Here is a 21,813-nt window from a genome sequence, read left to right on the forward strand (position 1 = left end):
CTCCTCTGATGCTGCTTGTCCTGCTGTGTTCATCCAGCAGCTTTCCTGCTCCTCAGATGCTGCCTGGCCTGCTGTGTTCATCCAGCTCAACACTGCAACGATATCAGAACTTTTTAGATCTATTTTAGTTGTGTGAACATCTATTTTATTGTGAATGCCTAATGCATTAAGCTAAAAAGCATTAAAACTGGTCCATCTACCATTGTTGTACGTGCTATGGTGAGACTTATTTTGAGGCATAAATACAGAGAAATCTTTAAATATTTCTCATGATAATAAATTTCTATTCTGTTCTTTTCATTTAACCTGATGAATCATCTTGGCTTCAGTGTATGATGGACCTTGACTTCTCTTTGATTTTGACTCTTCCTGTCTTCCATCACTGTTCCTGTTATTTCTGTTGTTTGTCTGTTTGCCTTCCTGCTCAGTCCCCCTGCTCAGATTCCCAGCCACCCCACTTGGACACAGACCAGAAAATTCCTCCTGTCAGGTCAGGGGGCCCCACTCCTGATCTTCTGGCTTCAATTCCTGCAAATCCCCAAAACCCTAAAACCATTATTCCTCATGACGACATTTCTCAATGGATATGGAGTAAAGCACATAGATAAAGAGTAAAGCTCTCTCTACATTGCTCCCCCCCACAACAAATACTTCCAGGATACGTACAGCACAGGGTTAGAGAAAGAGTAAAGCTCTCTCTACATTGTTCCCCGCCCCCGCCCTGAGCAAACACTCCCAGGATACATACAGCACGGGATGAGATACAGAGTAAAGCTACCTCTACACTGACCACCCCCCGCCATCAAACCCACTGAGGGACAGGGACAGCACAGGGCTAGATACAGAGTAAAGCTCGGTCTACAGTGTCCCGTCCCCCACCCCATCCAACCCACCCAGGGAGAAGGACAGCACAGGGTTAGATACAGAGTAAAGCTCCCTGTACATTGTGCCCCCCATCAAACCCACCCAGGGAGAAGGACAGCACAGGGTTAGATACAGAGTAAAGCTCCCTGTACATTGTGCCCCCCATCAAACCCACCCAGGGAGAAGGACAGCACAGGGTTAGATACAGAGTAAAGCTTCCTCTACACTGTCCCCCCCATCAAACCCTCCCAGGTCAGGGACAGCACGGGGTTAAATACGGAGTAAAGCTCCCTCTACACTGTCCCCATTAAGCCCTTCCAGGTCAGGGACAGCATGGGGTTAAATACAGTGTCTCTACACGGTCCCCATTAAGCCCTCCCAGGTCAGGGACAGCACGGGGTTAAATACAGTGTAAAGCTCTCTCTACACTGTCCCCATTAAGCCCTCCCCGGTCAGGGACAGCACGGGGTTAAATGCAGTGTAAAGCTCTCTCTACACTGCCCCCATTAAACCCTCCCAGGCCAGGGATAGCACGGGGTTAGATACAGTGTAAAGTTCTCTCTACGCTGTCTGCATTAAACCCTCCCAGGTCAGGGACAGCACTGGGTTAGATACAGTGTAAAGCTCTCTTTACACTGTCTCCATTAAACCCTCCCAGGTCAGGGACAGCACTGGGTTAGATACAGTGTAAAGCTCTCTCTACACTGTCCCCATTAAACCCTCCCAGGACAGGGACAGCACTGGGTTAGATACAGTGTAAAGCTCTCTTTACACTGTCTCCATTAAACCCTCCCAGGTCAGGGACAGCACTGGGTTAGATACAGTGTAAAGCTCTCTCTACACTGTCCCCATTAAACCCTCCCAGGACAGGGACAGCACGGGATTAGATACAGAGTAAAGCCTCCTCTACACTGTCCCTCCCATCGAATCCTCCCAGGGATAGGGACAGCACAGGGTTAGATACCGAGTAAAGCTTCCTCTCCACTGTCCCCGATCAAACCCTCCCAGGTCAGGGACAGCACAGGGTTAGATACAGAGTAAAGCTCTCTCTACACTGTCCCCATCAAGCCCGCCCAGGGACAGGGACAGCACAGGGTTAAATACGGAGTAAAGCTCTCTCTACACTGCCCCCATCAAGCCCTCCCAGGTCAGGGACAGCACAGGGTTAGATACAGAGTAAAGCTCTCTCTACACTGTCCCCATCAAGCCCTCCCAGGTCAGGGACAGCACGGGGTTAAATACAGTGTAAAGCTCTCTCTACACTGCCCCCATCAAGCCCTCCCAGGTCAGGGACAGCACGGGGTTAGATACAGAGTAAAACTCCCTCTACACTGCCCCCATCAAGCCCTCCCAGGTCAGGGACAGCATGGGGTTAGATACAGTGTAAAGCTCGCTCTACACTGCCCCCATTAAACCCTCCCAGGTCAGGGACAGCACGGGGTGAGATACGGAGTAAAGCTCTCTCCAGCTTCTCTGTGACGCCTGTTCTCTCCTTCTCTATGTTTGGCCTGTAGCTGGGTGTTTATCCATGAGAAAGCTTATCAGACCAAAGAGACCAGAATCGAGTCCACGGTGATCACCAAAGTGAAAGGTTTTGGCCGTTCCCAGCTGCCGAATGGACTTGAGAAAGTGATGGACGTGGCGGACTATGTGATTCCTCCACAGGTGAATAGCTCGGTTTAGCGCAGTCTCTGACAGGGCTCAGAGCAGACAGGCCCTTCACATCGCTGCGGAATTTCACGGAGCCTGGGATCTCCTCCTCACAATCGTTCAGAGCAGGAGGTGTTCACGTTCAGAGACTTTCTCTCCGACAGTCAGAGCTCAGCGAGTGGCTCAGTGAGAACACGGTGTCATGGAGCAGAGCGGTTTCCATCGGCTACCGGGACAACACACTCCATTTCTGATCACTGAGGGCCACTGTCAGCTATCAGGAGGGGATCAGTTAGATTACAGGAGGTGGGGGATATCTGGAGGGGATCAGTTAGATTACAGACGGGGTGGGGGGGTGATAACAGGAGGGGTTTAGTAAGATTACAGGGGGGAATATCAGGAGGGGATCAGTTAGATTATAGAGAGCGGGGCAGGGATATCAGGAGGGGATTAGTTAGATTACAGAGAGGGGGATATCAGGAGGGGATCAGTTAGATTACAGAGAGGGGGATATCAGGAGGGGATCAGTTAGATTACAGACGGGGTGGGGGGGTGATAACAGGAGGGGTTTAGTAAGATTACAGGGGGGAATATCAGGAGGGGATCAGTTAGATTATAGAGAGCGGGGCAGGGATATCAGGAGGGGATTAGTTAGATTACAGAGGCGGGGGGGATATCAGGACGGGATCAGTTAGATTATAAAGAGGGGGGATATCAGGACGGGATTAGTTAGATTACAGGGGGGATATCGGGAGGGGAATAGTTAGATTACAGAGAGGGGGGAATCCAGGAGGGGATTAGTTAGATTACAGAGAGGGGGGATATCAGGACGGGATTAGTTAGATTACAGATGGGGGATAACAGGAGGGGATTAGTTAGATTACAGAGAGGGGGGATATCAGGAGGGGATTAGTTAGATTACAGAGAGGGGTGGGAATCCAGGAGGGGATTAGTTAGATTACAGAGGGGGGGAGTCAGGAGGGGATTAGTTAGATTACAGAGAGGGGGAGGTATCCAGGAGGGGATTAGTTAGATTACAGAGAGGGGGGATATCAGGACGGGATTAGTTAGATTACAGATGGGGGATAACAGGAGGGGATTAGTTAGATTACAGAGAGGGGGGATATCAGGAGGGGATTAGTTAGATTACAGAGAGGGGTGGGAATCCAGGAGGGGATTAGTTAGATTACAGAGGGGGGGAGTCAGGAGGGGATTAGTTAGATTACAGAGAGGGGGAGGTATCCAGGAGGGGATTAGTTAGATTACAGAGAGGGGGGATATCAGAAGGGGATTAGTTAGATTTCAGAGAGGGGGGGATGTCAGGAGGGGATTAGTTAGATTACAGAGACGGGAGTGTTTCAGTTTCGGGAATGACAGTCACAACATCAGCAGTGACCTGAAAAATCTCTGTACGGAGGGGGACAGCCGTCTGAGAGGGAGGGAGGGATTTTTTTCTCTTGGTGTTTTCTGCAATATGTGCATTTTCTCATCAGACTGTCTTACTCTCTCTGTCACCGTCTCTCTTACACTCACTCTTTCTCTGTCTCCTCTCCATCCATTTTCCCTTTCACTGTCACACTCATTCTTCCCCTCTCTTTCTCTTCCTTTCTCTCTCTCTCTCTCTCTCTGTCATAGAACATAGAACAACACAGCGCAGAACAGGCCCTTCAGCCCTCGATGTTGTGCCAACCTGTGAACTAATCTAAGCCCCTCCCCCTACACTATCCCATCATCATCCATATGCTTATCCAAGGACTGTTTAAATGCCCCGAATGTGGCTGAGTTAACTACATTGGCAGGCAGGGTGTTCCACGCCCTTACCACTCTCTGAGTAAAGAACCTGCCTCTGACATCTGTCTTAAATCTATCACCCCTCAATTTGTAGCTATGCCCCCTCGTACAAGCCGACGTCATCATCCTTGGAAAAAGACTTCACTGTCCACCCTATCTAATCCTCTGATCATCTTGTATGTCTCTATTAAATCCCCTCTTAGCCTCCTTCTCTCCAATGAGAACAGACCCAAGTCCCTCAGGCTTTCTTCATAGGGCCTGTGCTCCAGACCAAGCAACATCCTGGTAAATCTCCTCCGCACCTTTTCCAATGCTTCCACATCCTTCCTGTAATGGGGCGACCAGAGCTGCGTGCAATATTCCAAATGACGCCACACTAGCGTTTTGTACAGTTGCAGCATGACATCACGGCTCCGGAACTCAATTCCTCTATCAACAAAACCTGAACACCGTAAGCCTTCTTAACAGCACTATCAACCTGGGTGGCAACTTTCAGGGATCTATGTACATGGACACCAAGATCCCTCTGCACATCCACACTACCAAGAATCTTTCCATTGACCCAGTATTCTGCCTTCCTGTTATTCTTCCCAAGGTGAATCACCTCACATTTATCCATATTAAACTCCATTTACCACCTTTCAGCCCAATTCTGCACTTTATCCAAGTCTCCCTGCAACCTGCAACATCCTTCCACACTGTCCACCACTCCACCGACTTTAGTGTCATCTGCAAACTTACTAACCCACCCACCAATGTCTACGTCCAAGTCATTTATAAAAATGACAAACAGCAGTGGTCCCAAAACAGATCCTTGAGGCACACCACTAGTAACTGGACTCCAGGCTGAATATTTTTTATCAACCACCACTCGTTCCTTCTTACAGAAAGCCAGTTTCTAATCCAAACTGCTAAATCTCCCTCAATCCCATGCCTGCGCATTTTCTGCAATAGCCTACCATGTGGAACCTTATAACCTCTCTCTCTTTCTTACTCTGTCTCTCGCTCTCTCTTCTTTTCTCTCTCTTTTAGTTTCTCTCTCTCTCCTCTCTTTTTCTATCTCTCTCTTTCTCCTCTCTCTCTGTGTCTTTGTCTCTCTTTCTCTCTCTCTCTCCCCGCTGTCTCTCCCTCTCACCTTCTCTCCATCTCTCTTCTAGGGAGGAAATGTTTTCAGCATCATTACAGCCACCCGAATCACAGAGAACCAGGTCCAGGCAACCTGTCCAGAGGTATGGGATCTTGCTATGTAAAACATCTATTAACACACAATGACCAGAATTGTCCACCCTGACCGGTCACTCTCAGACTGCAATGACCCTGACTGGTCACTCTCAGACCTCACTGAAACTGACCATTCACTCTCAGACCGCACTGACCCTGACCAGTCACTCTCAGGCTGCAATGGCCCTGACTGGTCTCTCTTATCTCACACTGACCCTGACCGGTCACTCTCAAACTGAAATGAACCTGACTGGACACTCTCAGACCGCACTGAACCTGACTGGTCACTGTCATCCTTCACGGACCCTGACCGGTCACTCTCAGAATGAATTGAACCTGACTGGTCACTCTCAGACCAAACTGAACTGGACTGGTCACTCTCAGACTGAACTGAACCTGATTGGACACTCTCAGACTGCACTGACCCTGACCGGTCATTCTCACACTGACCCTGAGTGGTCACTCTCACACTGACCCTGACCAGACCCACCCACACTGACCCTATCCAGTCACTCTCAGATCACACTGACCCTGAGCGGTCATTCCCACACTGACCCTGAGCGGCCACTCTCGCACTGAACCTGACCAGTCCCTCTCACACTGACACTGACTGGCCACTCTCACACAGACCCTGAGTGGACACTCTCACACTGACCCTGACAGGATACTCTCACACTGACCCTGACCAGTCACTCTCAGCCCACACTGACCCTGACCAGTCATTCTCATGCTGACCCTGACTGGTCACTCTCACACTGAGCCTGACCAGTCACTCTCACACTGACCCTGAGCGGTCACTCTCAGACCGCACTGACCCTGTGCAATCACTCTCACACTGACACTGAGCAGTCACTCTCACACTGACCCTGACTGGTCACTCTGACACTGAACCTGACCAGTCACTCTCACACTGACCCTGAGTGGTCACTCTCACACTGACCCTGAGCAGTCACTCTCACACTGACCCTGAGTGGTCACTCTCACACTGAACCTGAATGGTCACTGTCGCACTGAGCCTGAGTGGCCACTCTCAGACCACACTGACCCTGAGCAAGCACTCTCACACTGACCCTGACTGGTCACTCCCACACTGACCCTGAGCGCTCACTCTCACACTGAACCTGAACGGTCACTCTCACACTGACCCTGACTGGTCACTCCCACACTGACCCTGAGCGCTCACTCTCACACTGAACCTGAACGGTCACTCTCACACTGACCCTGACTGGTCACTCCCACACTGACCCTGAGCGCTCACTCTCACACTGAACCTGAACGGTCACTCTCACACTGAGCCTGAGTGGCCACTCTCAGACCACACTGACCCTGAGCGGTCACTCTCATACTGCACTGACCCTGAGCAATCACTCTGATACTGATCCTGACCGGTCACTCTCACACTGATCCTGAGCAGTCACTCTCACACTGAGCCTGACCAGTCACTCTCACACTGACCCTGAGTGGTCACTCTCACACTGACCCTGAGCAGTCACTCTCACACTGACCCTGAGCAGTCACTCTCACACTGACCCTGAGCAGTCACTCTCACACTGATCCTGAGCAGTCACTCTCACACTGAACCTGACCAGTCACTCTCACACTGATCCTGAGCAGTCACTCTCACACTGAACCTGACCAGTCACTCTCACACTGACCCTGAGTGGTCACTCTCACACTGACCCTGACCAGTCACTCTCACACTGATCCTGAGCAGTCACTCTCACACTGAACCTGACCAGTCACTCTCACACTGACCCTGAGTGGTCACTCTCACACTGACCCTGAGCAGTCACTCTCACACTGACCCTGAGTGGTCACTCTCACACTGACCCTGAGCAGTCACTCTCACACTGACCCTGAGTGGTCACTCTCACACTGAACCTGAGCAGTCACTCTCACACTGACCCTGAGCAGACACTCTCACACTGATCCTGAGCAGTCACTCTCACACTGACCCTGAGTGGTCACTCTCACACTGAACCTGAATGGTCACTCTCGCACTGAGCCTGAGTGGCCACTCTCAGACCACACTGACCCTGAGCAAGCACTCTCACACTGACCCTGACTGGTCACTCCCACACTGACCCTGAGCGCTCACTCTCACACTGAGCCTGAACGGTCACTCTCACACTGACCCTGACTGGTCACTCCCACACTGACCCTGAGCGCTCACTCTCACACTGAACCTGAACGGTCACTCTCACACTGAGCCTGAGTGGCCACTCTCAGACCACACTGACCCTGAGCGGTCACTCTCATACTGCACTGACCCTGAGCAATCACTCTGATACTGATCCTGACCGGTCACTCTCACACTGATCCTGAGCAGTCACTCTCACACTGAGCCTGACCAGTCACTCTCACACTGATCCTGAGCAGTCACTCTCACACTGAACCTGACCAGTCACTCTCACACTGAGCCTGAGTGGCCACTCTCAGACCACACTGACCCTGAGCGGTCACTCTCATACTGCACTGACCCTGAGCAATCACTCTGATACTGATCCTGACCGGTCACTCTCACACTGATCCTGAGCAGTCACTCTCACACTGATCCTGAGCAGTCACTCTCACACTGACCCTGAGTGGTCACTCTCACACTGACCCTGAGCAGTCACTCTCACACTGACCCTGAGCAGTCACTCTCACACTGACCCTGAGTGGTCACTCTCACACTGACCCTGAGCAGTCACTCTCACACTGACCCTGAGTGGTCACTCTCACACTGACCCTGAGTGGTCACTCTCACACTGAACCTGACCGGTCATTCTCATACTGACCCTGAGCTGTCACTCTCATACTGACCCTGAGCAGTCACTCTCACACTGACCCTGAGCAGTCACTCTCACACTGACCCTGAGCAGACACTCTCACACTGACCCTGAGCACTCACACTCATACTGCACTGACACTGAGTGGCCACTCTCAGACCGCACTGACCCTGAGTGGTCACTCTCACACTGAACCTGAACGGTCACTCTCACACTGACCCTGAGCAGTCACTGTCAGACCGCACTGACCTGAGCGGTTACTCTCTCACTGACCCTGAGCGGTTACTCTCTCACTGACCCTGAGCAGTCACTCTCAGGCGGCACTGACCCTGAGCGGTCACTCTCAGCCTGTACTGACCCTAAGCGGTCACTGTCATACCGGACTGACCCTGAGCGGTCACTCTCAACGTGCCCATGCTGCCCTGTAACAGGACTGTCTTTTGTGTGTGTACAGGACCCAGATAATAAAGAGTTACTCTGTCAGACCGATGCTCATTGTGACGATGAGATGACCCATCAAGTTGGCAGCGGTGAGTTTCTGAGATCAGATAGCATGCTTTCCCCAACTCTCTATCCGTCCCAAGCTCCATCTATCACTGCGACCTCACAACATTCTCTCTCTCTCTCTCCCTTCCCAAATCTCCCTCTCCTTTCCCCACACCTCCCTCTCCTTTCCCCACACCTCCCTCTCCCTTCCCCAAATCTCCCTCTCCCTTCCCTACATCTCCCTCTCCCATCCCCACACCTCCCTCTCCCTTCCCCACACCTCCCTCTCCCTTCCCCAAATCTCCCTCACCCTTCCCCACATCTCCCTTACCCTTCCCCACATCTCCCTTACACTTCCTCACATCTCCCTCACCCTCCCACACATTTCCCTCTCCCTCCCCCACCCACACCACCCCTCTCTCTCACACCTCCCTCTCCCTTCTCCACATCTCCCTCTCCCTTCCCCACATCTCCCTCTCCCTTCCCCAAATCTCCCTCACCCTCACCCACATCTCTCTCTCCCTCCCCCACGTCTCCCTCACCCTTCCCTACACCATCCCCTCTCTCCCACATTTCTCTCACCATCTCCCACATCTCCCTCACTCTTGTCTACCCCATCCTCTCTCCAAAATCTCATTCTCCCTCCCCCACACCACTCCATCTCTCCCACATCTCCCTCTTCCTCCCCCACACCAGCCCCTCTCGCCCACATCTCCCTCTCCCTCCCCAACACCACCCCCTCACTCCCACATCTCCCTCTCCCTGCCCTATACCACCCTCTCTCTTTGACATTGCCCTCTCTCTACTCACATCTCCATCTCCCTCTCTCACTCTCTCTCCCCTCCGTCTCTCTCTCTCTGTCCGTCTCTCTCTGTCTCTCTCTCTCTTACTCTCTCTCCCTCCCTCCCTCCGTCTCTCTCTCTATCTCTCTCTCTCTCCTCCCTCCCTCCGTGTCTCTCACCCTCTCCCTCTTTCTCTCTCTCTCTCTCTCTCGCACCCCCCTCCATCTCTCTCTCTCTCTCTCTCTCTCTCTCTTGCCCCTGTTCCTCCCTCTGTGCAAATATAACAATTGGAGGCAGAGCCAGGCTGTTCGGCTCTTCCAGCCCTGTTGCTCCATTCGATACTATCTCACCTCATCAGTTTATGTTTTCTGGTTTCTACATTCCTGTCTCCCCCCCTCCCCTGACAACCCTCGGATCTCTTCCCAAGGAAGTGTCCCTCCAGTGCCATCCCTGAAAGACCCAGCCCCGCCCTCATACTGCCCATCCCAGATTGCCCTCACTGTCTTGCAGGTGGGTAGACCCTCCATCCCGAGAGAACAGCCACCCCACTTTAATCAGAGCTCCGAACCTCCCCATGCCCCATTCTGCGCAGACCCACACACACCCCCTGAAATAAACCTCATTCCCACATCCACCTTATCAAGGCCATTCCGCATCCTATCCCCTCCAGTCAGCTCTCTCCCCACCCCAGGGAAACCAGACCCTCTCTCTGAAACTAGATCCTTTTTTGCAGGTACCGATCTAGCTCTCAGAGGGAGGTAATGGCGAAGTAGAACATAGAACATAGAACATAGAACAGTAGAGCACAGAACAGGCCCTTCAGCCCACGATGTTGTGCCGACCATTGATCCTCATGTATGCACCCTCAAATTTCTGTGACCATATGCATGTCCAGCAGTCTCTTAAATGACCCCAATGACCTCGCTTCCACAACTGCTGCTGGCAACGCATTCCATGCTCTCACAACTCTGTGTAAAGAACCCGCCTCTGACATCCCCTCTATACTTTCCAGCAACCAGCTTAAAGCTATGACCCCTCGTGTTAGCCATTTCTGCCCTGGGAAATAGTCTCTGGCTATCAACTCTATCTATGCCTCTCATTATCTTGTATACCTCAATTAGGTCCCCTCTCCTCCTCCTTTTCTCCAATGAAAAGAGACCGAGCTCAGTCAACCTCTCTTCATAAGATAAGTCCTCCAGTCCAGGCAGCATCCTGGTAAACCTCCTCTGAACCCTCTCCAAAGCATCCACATCTTTCCTATAATAGGGCGCCCAGAACTGGTCGTAATTTTATTGTAAATGAGAGGCTGGGTAATGTTCAGGGGCAGGAGCGGGACCTAGCATTCTGCCACAGAGTCATAAAGTCATAGAACTGTACAGCACGGAAACAGACCCTTCAGTCCAACCCATCCATGCTGACCAGATATCCCAAATTACTCTAGTCCCATTTGCCAGCATTTGGCCCATATCCCTCTAATCCCTTCCGATTCATATACCCGAGATAACGGGAACTGCAGATGCTGGAGAATCCGAGATAACAAAGTGTGGAGCTGGATGAACACAGCAGGCTGAGCAGCATCTTAGGAGCACAAAAGCTGACGTTTCAGGCCTAGACCCTTCATCAGAAAAGGGGATGGGGAGAGGGTTCTGAAATAAATAGGGAGAGAGGGAGGAGATGGACCGAAGATGGAGAGAAAAGAAGATAGGTAGAGAGGAGAGTATGGGTGGGGAGGTAGAGAGGGGATAGGTCAGTCCGGGGTGGATGGACAGGTCATGGGGGTAGAATGAGGTTAGTAGGTAGGAAATGGAGGTGCGGCTTGGGGTGGGAGGAGGGGATACTTGAGAGGAAGAACAGGTTAGGGAGACAGGGATGAGTTGGGCTGGTTTAGGGATGCAGTAGGGGAAGGGGAGATTTTGAAGCTGGTGAAATCCACATTGATACCATTGGGCTGCAGGGTTCCCAAGCGGAATAGGAGTTGCTGTTCCTGCAAACTTTGGGTGGCATCATTATGGCACTGCAGGAGGCTCACGATGGACATATTGTCTAAGGAATGGGAGGGGCAGTTAAAATGGTTCGCGACTGGGAGGTGCAGTTGTTTATCACGAACCAAGCATAGGTGTTCCGCAAAGCGGGCCCAAGCCTCCGCTTGATTACCCCAATATAGTGGGAGCCACACCGGGTACAATGGATACAGTATACCACACTGGCGGATGTGCAGGTGAACATCTGCTTGATGTGGAAAGCCGTCTTGGGGCCTGGGATGGGGGTGAGGGAGGAGGTGTGGGAGCAAGTGTAGCACTTATTCCGCTTATTAGAAGTGACATAAACTATCTCAATGCTAAGCTGGGCTTGAGTGCATGATCATTTGAAGAGTAATAGAAGAAATTGCAGGGCCAAATAAGAAGAAAGGTGATCAAACACTGACAGATCCATTTTGGAGTTATTCTTTAACTTACTCTCCATTCTGTAAAAAAACAAATCAAGCCAAATATAGATGACCGCATAGTCCCCATGAATGTATTACTGGCAACTGATGTGTCCTATTTTGAGTATTGGATGTTATGGCGGCTCAGTGGCTTCACACTGCTGCCTCACAGCACCAGGGATGTGATTTTCACCCCAGCCTTAGATGACGGTCTGTGCGGAGTTTGCACATTCTCCCCGTTTCTGTGTGGGTTTGCTCCGGTTTCCTCCCACAGTCCAGGGATGTGCAGGTTCGGGTGGATTGGCCGTGCTAAATTGCCCCGCAGTGTCCAAGGACGTGTAAGTTCGATAAGTTAGACGTGTGAAATTCAAGGTTATGGGGATAGGGTCAATGGGAATGGGTTTGAGTGGGATGCTCTTTAGAGGACTGGTGTGCTCTAGATGGGATGAATGGCCTGCTTCTGCCCGGCAGGAATGCTAAGGCCTGGTGGGCAGGGGTTGGGGTAAGCTCAAGACCTAAAATGATTGAACTCAATATTGAGTGCAGAGGGCTGCAAGGCCCCCAGGCGGAAAATGAGGTGTTCCTCCAGCTTGTGCTGATCTTCGCTGCAGCACTGCAGCAAGCCAAAGACAGAGATGTTGGCCAGGGAACAGGGTGATGTGGCAGGCAGCTGGAAGCTCAGGGCTTTTTTTTTGCAAACAGAACGTAGATGTTCTGCAAAACTGTCGCCCATGAGGTTGTTGGTTTGCTCGTCGAGCTAGTAGTTATTGTACAGATGTTTCATTACCAGGCTCAGTAACACCATCAGTGCGACCCCCAATGAATCCCCCATGGGATTGTATATGGGGTCTGATTGCACATGTTTGTTGATTGCATTACGGGTTGGAAACCAGGCCTCTAGGAATTCCCGTGCATGTCTGTGCTTAGCTTGCGCTAGGATGGTCACGTTTTCCCAGTAGTGCACTGAGATGAGGACATGGGTACAATAACCAGCCAGCTCGGTGAACAACTCAACATCCTCATCCACGAGCCGAGCTACAAATCTTTGCAAGAACCTGAAAGCAGTCACCCAGTCTACGCCTCGTTTCCCCAGGGTAGAGGAGACCACATTGTGAGCGGTGAATGCAGCCGGTTAGACTCTGAGAAGTGCAGGTAAAGTCACATGGAAAGTATGTTTGTGCTCTTGGTTCCTGAGCCTAGACCCTAACTATTTTTTATTTTAAAAGTTCAGTGTAAATGTTGTATTCCAGATGCAATTCAATTGAGTCAGACTAGCAGATATGAAGCAAACTGCATTTTATTCAATCACTATCCTTATAACACAACAAACAAAAGAAGAAATTGGAAAATTGGAAAATTTAGTAGAATTAAAGATTATTTATTAGCTACTAAACAGTAACTGACCAACAAACACCAAACCGCAAAAGAATACAATGAGAGTACACAGTGTGGGGCCAAAGGATCACAGGTTGCACCACAGGAGCAGGAAAATTGGTGTTTCGGGTCAAAATTCCTCAGAAATGGGGAAGGGGATGGAATCTGAGAAATAAATACAGAGATAAAGAGGGGTGGGTCTGCGGTAGGTAGGTGGGATGGCGATAGGCGAGTGCAGGGAGGGAGTGGTGGGGATTGGTCAGTGAGTTGGGAGGAGCAGATAGAAAGGAGAGATGATGGACAGGTTGTGTCAAGTCAAGGAGGCGGAGAAGAGAGGAATGGTTGGTCTTGGGGAGAGGTCAGGGGTGGGGGGAGATTTTGAAACTGGTAAAGTCCACATTGAGACCATTGGGCTGTAGGCTCCCAAAGTCCACTCCGCTGATGCTGCCTGGCCTGCTGTGTTCCTCCAGCTCCACACTGTTTTCTCAGACTCCAACATTGGCAGTTCTTACTGTCTCTGATTGAAGAATACAAAGAATACATGCTCAGATGGGCCGAAGGGCTGAGAAGAAACAGGTGGAGTTTAATTTAGATAAATATCAGTTGCTACACTTTGGAAATCAAATCAGGGCAGGGCTTATACCCTTCATGGGAAGGTCCTGGGGAGTGTTGCTGAACAAAGAGACCTTGGGATGCAGGTTCATAGTTTCTTGAAAGTGGAGTCACAGGTAGACAAGATGATGAAGAAGGTGTTTGGTACGCTCGCCTTTATTGATCAGTGCATTGAGTACAGGAGTTGGGAGGGGCATGTTGCGGCCGTACAGGACATTGGTTAGGGCCACTTTTGGAATACTGTGTGCAGCTCTGGTCTCCCTGCTACAGGAAAGATTCTCATGATTTGCCCTGTCTATTCCTCTTTAATTATGTGTACCTCAGTCAGATCGCCCCTCAGCCTCCCAGCTCCAGGGAAAACAAACCCAGTTTACCCAGCCTCTCTGTCACTGAAATGCTCCATCCCAGGGCAACACCCTGGTGAATCTTGCTCTGCCCCCTGTCCAGTATGATGCCATTCTTCCTACAATGTAGGGACCAGAACCGCACACAGTACCACAGCTGGGGACCCTAACCCAAGCTCCATTAGGCTCTATTTTTAATAGCAGAACCCTCTGAATCTCCTTCTGCCTCAGCATTGGTGTGAGCTTTCTGCCCTGACTGCCCTCTGTCTCCAGACCCACGGCCTGAGCCACAGTTATCAAAGATTTGCCAAACACTTCCTTGTGAACTGTCTCACCCTGAAACAGAGTTGGTTCTGCTCGTGTTCACTTGTATATCCTCTGGGACCCAGAGTTCACTGCCATCATTGTGTACTGCGACAGGAGCTTCCTCAGAGCCTGCTCCTGTAACCAGTCCATTTCTTTCGCCTTGGCTGGGTTTCCTCTGATTCCAACTGTTACCTTTCACTCCTGTCAAACCACTCCCCAGGAGTGAGTCAACTCCTTCCTCAGATAGCTTCTGATCACTCCCCAAAAACCGACAGCAAGACAGACCCCACTCGGAATTTGTGGAACGGAACTGGGATGAACTCTCCCACTCACCCACACTTAGCTTGTTGTTAAACTCTCTGCGGGAGAATACTTGACAACAAGAGAGTTTCAGTCAAGCCCCAGCCCCTGAAAAGAGAAGTTGGAGTTTGCAAACACACAAACCTCTAACGTCCCCAATTTATAGCACTGTCACTCACACAACTGCAAGGTTTTCCTTGCAGGTAAAGCTACAATTTGATCCTTATGCTTCTGAGAGTTTTTTTTTCCAGACTCATCCAGTTAGATTCTCACTGAACCTCTGGCATTTGGGGTCAATATGTGCCACTGCCTTAAAGGAGGAAGATCTGTCAATAAATGCCCCTTTGTTTGCCTGACTCTCGATATGACAGTCTCCGCCATGCAAAGTCCTTTCCTCTGTCGCTCAGTTTCTCTGCATCGCTCAGGCTTACTGCATCTCTCTCTCTCTCTCTCTCTCTCCCTCCCCCTCACACTCTCTCTCTTACTCGGTCCATCCTGGTGTAACACTCCGGTCTGGTTTCTCCTCTCTCAGGGATTCGGACAGGTCGCTGTGTCAGATTCCGAAAGAACGTGCACACGTGCGAGATTAAGGGCTGGTGCCCAGTCGAACTGGATGAGACAGAGAAGTACGTTACAGCCTGAGCTCACATTTCAAGGGCTTTTACTCAGGAGGTACCAGGGCAACAGTAGGAGGTGATCGAGCACTGTCAGAGGGTCAGTGCTGAGGGGGCACCGCACTGTCGGAGGGTCAAGTGCTGAGGGAGTGCCGCGCTGTCGGAGGGTCAGTGCTGAGGGAGTGCCACACTGTCGGAGGGTCAGTGCTGAGGGAGTGGGCACTGTCGGAGGGTCAGTCCTCAGGGAATGGGCACTGTCCGAGGGTCAGTGCTGAGGGAGCGTCGCACTGTCAGATGGGGTCAATGATGGTGTAATGTTAGTGATGGACACTGAGAAAACATCTAACATCTGTGTTTTGCAGGGTGCAGATGACAGGTGCTGAAAACTTCACCATTTTCATTAAGAACAGCATTCGTTTTCCACTGTTCAACTTTTCAAAGTAAGTACTGTGTGAAAGCAAACACTTTATATCACTGCTTCACTGCAGTTTATCGCAGTTCCAAGCACTGAGCCTGACTGGGATACAGCCCCTAAAGGTGCTGACTCTCACTGGGCTGCAGGTCCTGAAGGTGCTGACTCTCACTGGGATACAGTTCCTGAAGGAGCTGATTCTCACTGGCATCCAGTTTCTGTAGTTGCTGACTCTCATTGGGATACAGTTCCTGAAGGTGCTGACCCTCAGTGGGATACAGGTCCTGAAGGTGCTGACTCTCACCGGGATACAGTTCCTGAAGGCGCTGACTCTCACTGGGATACAGTCCCTCAAGGTGCTGATCTCTCTGTGATACAGTTCCTAAAGGTGCTGACTCTCACTGGGCTGCAGGTCCTGAAGGTGCTGACTCTCACTGGGATACAGTTCCTGAAGGAGCTGACTCTCACTGGCATACAGTTCCTCTAGTTGCTGACTCTCATTGGGATACAGTTCCTGAAGGTGCTGACCCTCAGTGGGATACAGGTCCTCAAGGTGCTGATCTCTCTGTGATACAGTTCCTGAAGGTGCTGACCCTCAGTGGGATACAGGTCCTCAAGGTGCTGATCTCTCTGTGATACAGTTCCTGAAGGCGCTGACTCTCACTGGGATACAGTCCCTCAAGGTGCTGATCTCTCTGTGATACAGTTCCTGAAGGCGCTGACTCTCACTGGGGGACTTTGCTTCATTCATTTGTTGACCCTGGGTATTCTGTCCCTAACTGTCTTGTCAGATAAAATCAAGCACATTGTGGTGGGTTTGGAGTTATAACTCGGCCTTACCAGGTATGTGGGGCTGATTGCTTCACTAAAGGACATTAGCGAACTGTTGGATTTTAATTTGAATTGATGGATTACGACCGACACCAGTACCTGAGTATTTCCATCAGTCTCAGGCTACCTCTCACTACAATCTTTTTGTCTCTCTCTGTCCCCCTTCCCTTCCAGAGGCAACATGCTCCCCAATATCACCAAAGATTACATACGATCCTGCTCCTACCACCCTGAGACCGATCTGTTTTGTCCGATTTTCCGCCTGCGTGACATTGTCGCTCTGGCCGGCCAGGATTTCCGTGCCCTCACCTATAAGGTAGGTGTGAGGTGTCAGCGTGGGATGGGCTTACCGTACATTCTACTGACCTGGAAGCAGGAGGTCAATGCCCTGCGACTACATTCGCAGAGGACATAACATTAGCTGGAAAAGCAGAATGTGAATCGGATGCAAACAGCTTACAGGGAGATACCGATGTTTTAAGTAAGTGAGCAAGAAGTTAGCAATCGGAATACAATGTGGGGTCAATGCTGAGAGGATGCCCCCCCCCCCCCCCCCCCCCACCATGGGACAGTCTGGGATGAGAGGGCACAGTGTCAGAATAATGGGGCACCAATTCAAGACTGAAGTGAGGAAGAATTTATTCTCTTTAGAGCTCCTTGCCACAGAGAGCTGTGTGGGGCCAGAGTCCTTGAGGCTGAGAGAGATTCTTATCAGTCAAGGAATCGAGGGATATGAGGATATAGCTGGAAAGGAGCTGTGAGGAATGTTGGATCAGCTGTGCAAATGGGGGAGCAGGCTTAAGGGGCTGAATGGCCTCCTCGTATTTCTGATGGTGTTAAAAATGTGGGAACAGGAAACTGCCCAAGTCTTGTTACAATGCCAGCTGAGCTACGGCCCTGTAACGCTCCCCAAGTCCAGTTCCTGAAAGACAAGACGGGAGCAGGCCCTTCGATCCATCGAGTGCGTGCTGACACTCAGTAAGATCCCAGCTGCTTGTCCTCGTCCACTCAGTTTCTCGGTCTCTGTGTTCAATACCTCATTAACCTCTGTCTCATTTGTCCCCCGTATGTGAGCTCGTTAGGGGTGAGAATTTCAGAAGTTTACCACTTTCTCAGGAAACCCTGTTACCAAGCAGCAGGTGGCCATTCGGCCCATGTCTGTGCCAGCACTATGAGCAGTCTAAAGGCATACTGAGCCACCTGCCTCTTCCCCATCTCCCTCCAACCTATTTCTCCCCAAATAACCACTCAACGTCCCTCTGGAACGTTCCAACTGTACCTGGCTCCCCCACATTTCCAGGCAGTGCATTCCACACCCTAACCACTCGCTGGGCGAGAAAGCTTTATCTCACATCACCCTCACTTCACTCTCATATCACTTTAAAATTCTATCTCTCTCTACCTGGTTCCTTTTAAGATTGGGGACAGCTTCTCCCTGTCTCTACTGTCCAGCCCCAGATCCTGATTTTGCAAATCTCAACTGGAACTCCCTCTCAACCTTTCTCTCTCTACGGAGAACAGTCCCTGATTTCTTCAACTTATCCTCATTACTGGAGTTTCTCAACCCTGGAACCATTCTTATCAGTCGCTTCTACCCTCTCTCTTCACACCTGCCCCATAATGTGGGGCCCACAACTGGACACAGCACTACAGCTGGGATCGAACCAAGATCTAATCAGCACCACCTCCCTGCTCCTGTACTCCATGCCCCTTGTAATAAATCTGAGGACACTGAGCTTTCTTCACTAGTCTCTCTCCCCTGTCCGCTATCTTTGATGATCTGTGATCCTATACTCCCAGCTCCCTCTGCGCTTGCCCCTACCTTCCCACTTTAGAATTGTACTCCCTGTTTTACGTGGCCCTTCGATGTTCTTCTGCCCAAAATGTATCAACCCACATATGGCTCGTTGGTCCAGGGGTATGATTCTCACTTTGGGGTTTGTAGATTGTGAATGTATGAGAGGTCCTGGGTTCAATTCCTGGATAAGCCCTGATGATTGTAGGTTTATGGGGGTGTCTCGGTGGCACAGTGATTAGCATTGCTGTCTCATGGCACCAGGAACCTGGGTTCAATCCCACCCTCAGGTGACTGACTGCATGGAGTTTGCACATTCTCCCTGTGTCTGCGTGGGTGTCCTCTGGGTGCTCCAGTTTTCTCCCACTCCAAAGTCCAAAGATGTGCAGGTTAGGGTGGATTGGCCATGCGAAATTGCCCCATAGTGTTCAGGGATGTATAGATTTGGTGGATGGGTCTAGATGGGTTGCTCTGAGGGTCGGTGTGGACTTGTTGGGCCTGTTTCCACACTATAGGGATTCTATGTTCGACGTAAATCTCTGATCTGACCCTCATCTTCCCCCTCTCCCTGCCCTTCTGGGGCTCTACCCTGGATTCCAAAGAGCTAAGACCCTCCTGCAACTCACTGCCTCCTTGTCCCTCTCCCCTCACTGCATCTGAGGTTGGGGTGGGGTAGGGTGCCTGATTCTCTGTGGGGGTGTTAGACAGCCCCTCAATATTGACCCTGTCAGAGAGCCTTCATAACTTGTGAGGTGTCAGTGAGGCACTCTGTAGCCCTCCCCATTCAGAGAACTTCACACAGCCCTGACAGACTGCCTCTGGCCCATTGTGAGTGTGCTTGTCACCCATTCTCTCCCCTCATTCCCGGAGCTGGTCAATAGTATCAGAGACTCTTCGGCCCATTGTGAGCATGCTGGTTACCCTCTTTCTCTCGCCCTTGCGGACGCAGCCCCAGCAGCTCAGTAAAGGTGTGTATGTATGAGTGTCTACTCTGTTCTCTCCAGGGAGGGGTCATCGGAATCAGGATTGAGTGGAAATGTAACCTCGATCTGGCAGCCGAGAGGTGTGTTCCAAGTTACAGCTTCCTGCGTTTGGATCGGGTCTCACAGACCAACACCGTTTCCCAGGGATATAACTTCAGGTTAGTACACAGACTGCACACAGGCAACCAGCCTGCTTCATCCAATAGATAGGCACATAGTCCGCCCATCCCCAAAACTTTGCCATTGCCAAATACCCCCTTGAGAAGGTGCGGGTGAGCTGCTTTCTTGAACCACTGCAGTCCATGTGCTGTGGGGTGACCCACAATGTCCCTTAGGAGGGATTTCCAGGGATTCTGACAGCGACACTGAAGGAACGGGGATATATTTCTGAGTCAGGATGGGGAGTGGCTCAGAGGGGAACTTGCAGGGGGTGGCATTCCCATGTACCTGCTGCCCCTTGTCCTTCTGGATGGAAGTGGGTCGTGGTTTTGGAAGGTGCTGCCTGAGGGTCTTTGGTGAATCTCTGCAGAGCATCTTGTAGATGGTACACATTGCTGTGACTGAGTGTCGGTGGGGGGAGGGAGTGGGATGTTTGTGGATGTGGTGCCAATCAAGCGGGGGCTGCTTTGTCCTGGATGGTGTCGAGCTTCTTGAGTGTTGTTGGGGCTGCCCCCATCCAGGGGCAAGTGGGAGTATTCCATCACCCTCCTGCCTTGTGCCTTGTAGATGGTGGGACAGGAGGTTCACAGACAAAATTTAAAAAAAAATGATTGAGTGGTAAATAGTGAGGAGAGTACAGGAGAATATAGATGGGCTGGTCAGTGGCCAAAGGATTTCATTCTGGGTAAATGTGAGGTGATGCATTGGCCAGGACAAATGAGGCAAGGAAAAACAGGATGGATGTAGGATCCTGGGAAGTACAGAGGATCAGAGGGACACTGGTGCGCTTGTACATTGGTCCCCTAAGGTACCAGGACAGCTGGGTAAATGGGCTAAGAAGGCAGATGGGATGCTGACTTCTATTAGCTGAGGTGTAGAGTGTAAAAGCAGGGAAGTGAGTCTGAAACTATTGGTTAGGGCCCAGCTGGAGTAGTGTGTGCGGTTCTGGAATCCGTTTCTCGGAGGGATGTGATAGCACCGGGAGAGGGAGCAGAGGGGGATTCACCAGGATTTCACCCTGGGGATGGAGAGTTTCAGTGATTGGACAGAGTGGGATTGCTTTCCTTGGGGCGGAGGAGATTGAGAGGGGAAACATGATTGAAATGTGCAACTTTTTGATTGAGAGAAAAATGACCAGGGAATGGGGCAGGAGGGTTAGAGGGGATGTGAGGAAATATTTCTCACCCAGAGGGTGGTGGGGACCTGGGGAGGCTGGTAGGAACCCTCGTCACATTGAAGAAAGATTTTGATGTGCCCTCGTGATGCCAAGGCAGACAGGGCTGTGGGCCGTGTGATAGGGATGGAGTGAGAATGGTGAGGTCACTGTTTCTGACAGGCACTCACTTGACGGGCCAAAGGGCTGTAGGCCTCACTGATTCTGACAGGTTTTGGGAAGTCCCACAGTTCAGGAACTCATTACAAAACTCCTCCTTTCGGGAACATGGTCCTCGCTGATTGGGGGAAGCTTTGACCATGATCTCCCTGTAATCGTAGCACAGCTTCCAGGACGGAGTGTGTGGGCATAACACTGTGGTTCACTCCAACTCATCCAACCGTCTTTATCTTCCCTCAGACACGCCCGCTTCTACCGACACCCCAATGGGACAGAGTATCGGACATTACTGAAGGCGTATGGCATTCGCATTGACATCATGGTGAATGGGCAGGTAATGCGAGCATTTCCCACATCACAGACTATTACTGTACATCCCTAACGCCCCCACATCACAGACCATTACTACACATCCCTAACCCCCCACCCCATCAGAGACCATCGCTACACATCCCTAACCCCCCCATCACAGACTATTACTGCACATCCCCAACACCCCCACATCACAGACCATTACTACACATCCCTAACCCCCCATCACAGACCATTATTACACATCCCTAACCCCCACATCACAGACCATTACTACACATCCCTAACCCCCCATCACAGACCATTACTACACATTCCTAACCCCCACATCACAGACCATTACTACACATCCCTAACCCCCCATCACAGACCATTACTACACATCCCTAACCCCCCATCACAGACCATTACTACACATCCCTAACCCCCCCATCACAGACCATTACTA

General features: G+C 51.0%; 1 protein-coding gene across 1 annotated transcript in view; it reads left to right on the forward strand.

Moving 5' to 3' along the window:
- Window positions 1–21,813, forward strand: part of p2rx3b (purinergic receptor P2X, ligand-gated ion channel, 3b) — a 34,779-nt gene that overhangs the window by 6,236 nt on the left and 6,730 nt on the right. The window contains exons 2-9 of the mRNA XM_059642763.1: window positions 2,379–2,529; window positions 5,463–5,534; window positions 8,752–8,827; window positions 15,459–15,552; window positions 15,903–15,980; window positions 16,958–17,099; window positions 19,583–19,719; window positions 21,294–21,387. Of these exons, the coding sequence (XP_059498746.1) occupies window positions 2,379–2,529; window positions 5,463–5,534; window positions 8,752–8,827; window positions 15,459–15,552; window positions 15,903–15,980; window positions 16,958–17,099; window positions 19,583–19,719; window positions 21,294–21,387 (844 nt within the window). The remainder of the gene's footprint in view (window positions 1–2,378; window positions 2,530–5,462; window positions 5,535–8,751; window positions 8,828–15,458; window positions 15,553–15,902; window positions 15,981–16,957; window positions 17,100–19,582; window positions 19,720–21,293; window positions 21,388–21,813) is intronic.

This window comes from Stegostoma tigrinum, chromosome 46 (assembly GCF_030684315.1).
Source record: "Stegostoma tigrinum isolate sSteTig4 chromosome 46, sSteTig4.hap1, whole genome shotgun sequence".
NCBI classification, from domain to species: Eukaryota; Metazoa; Chordata; class Chondrichthyes; order Orectolobiformes; family Stegostomatidae; genus Stegostoma; species Stegostoma tigrinum.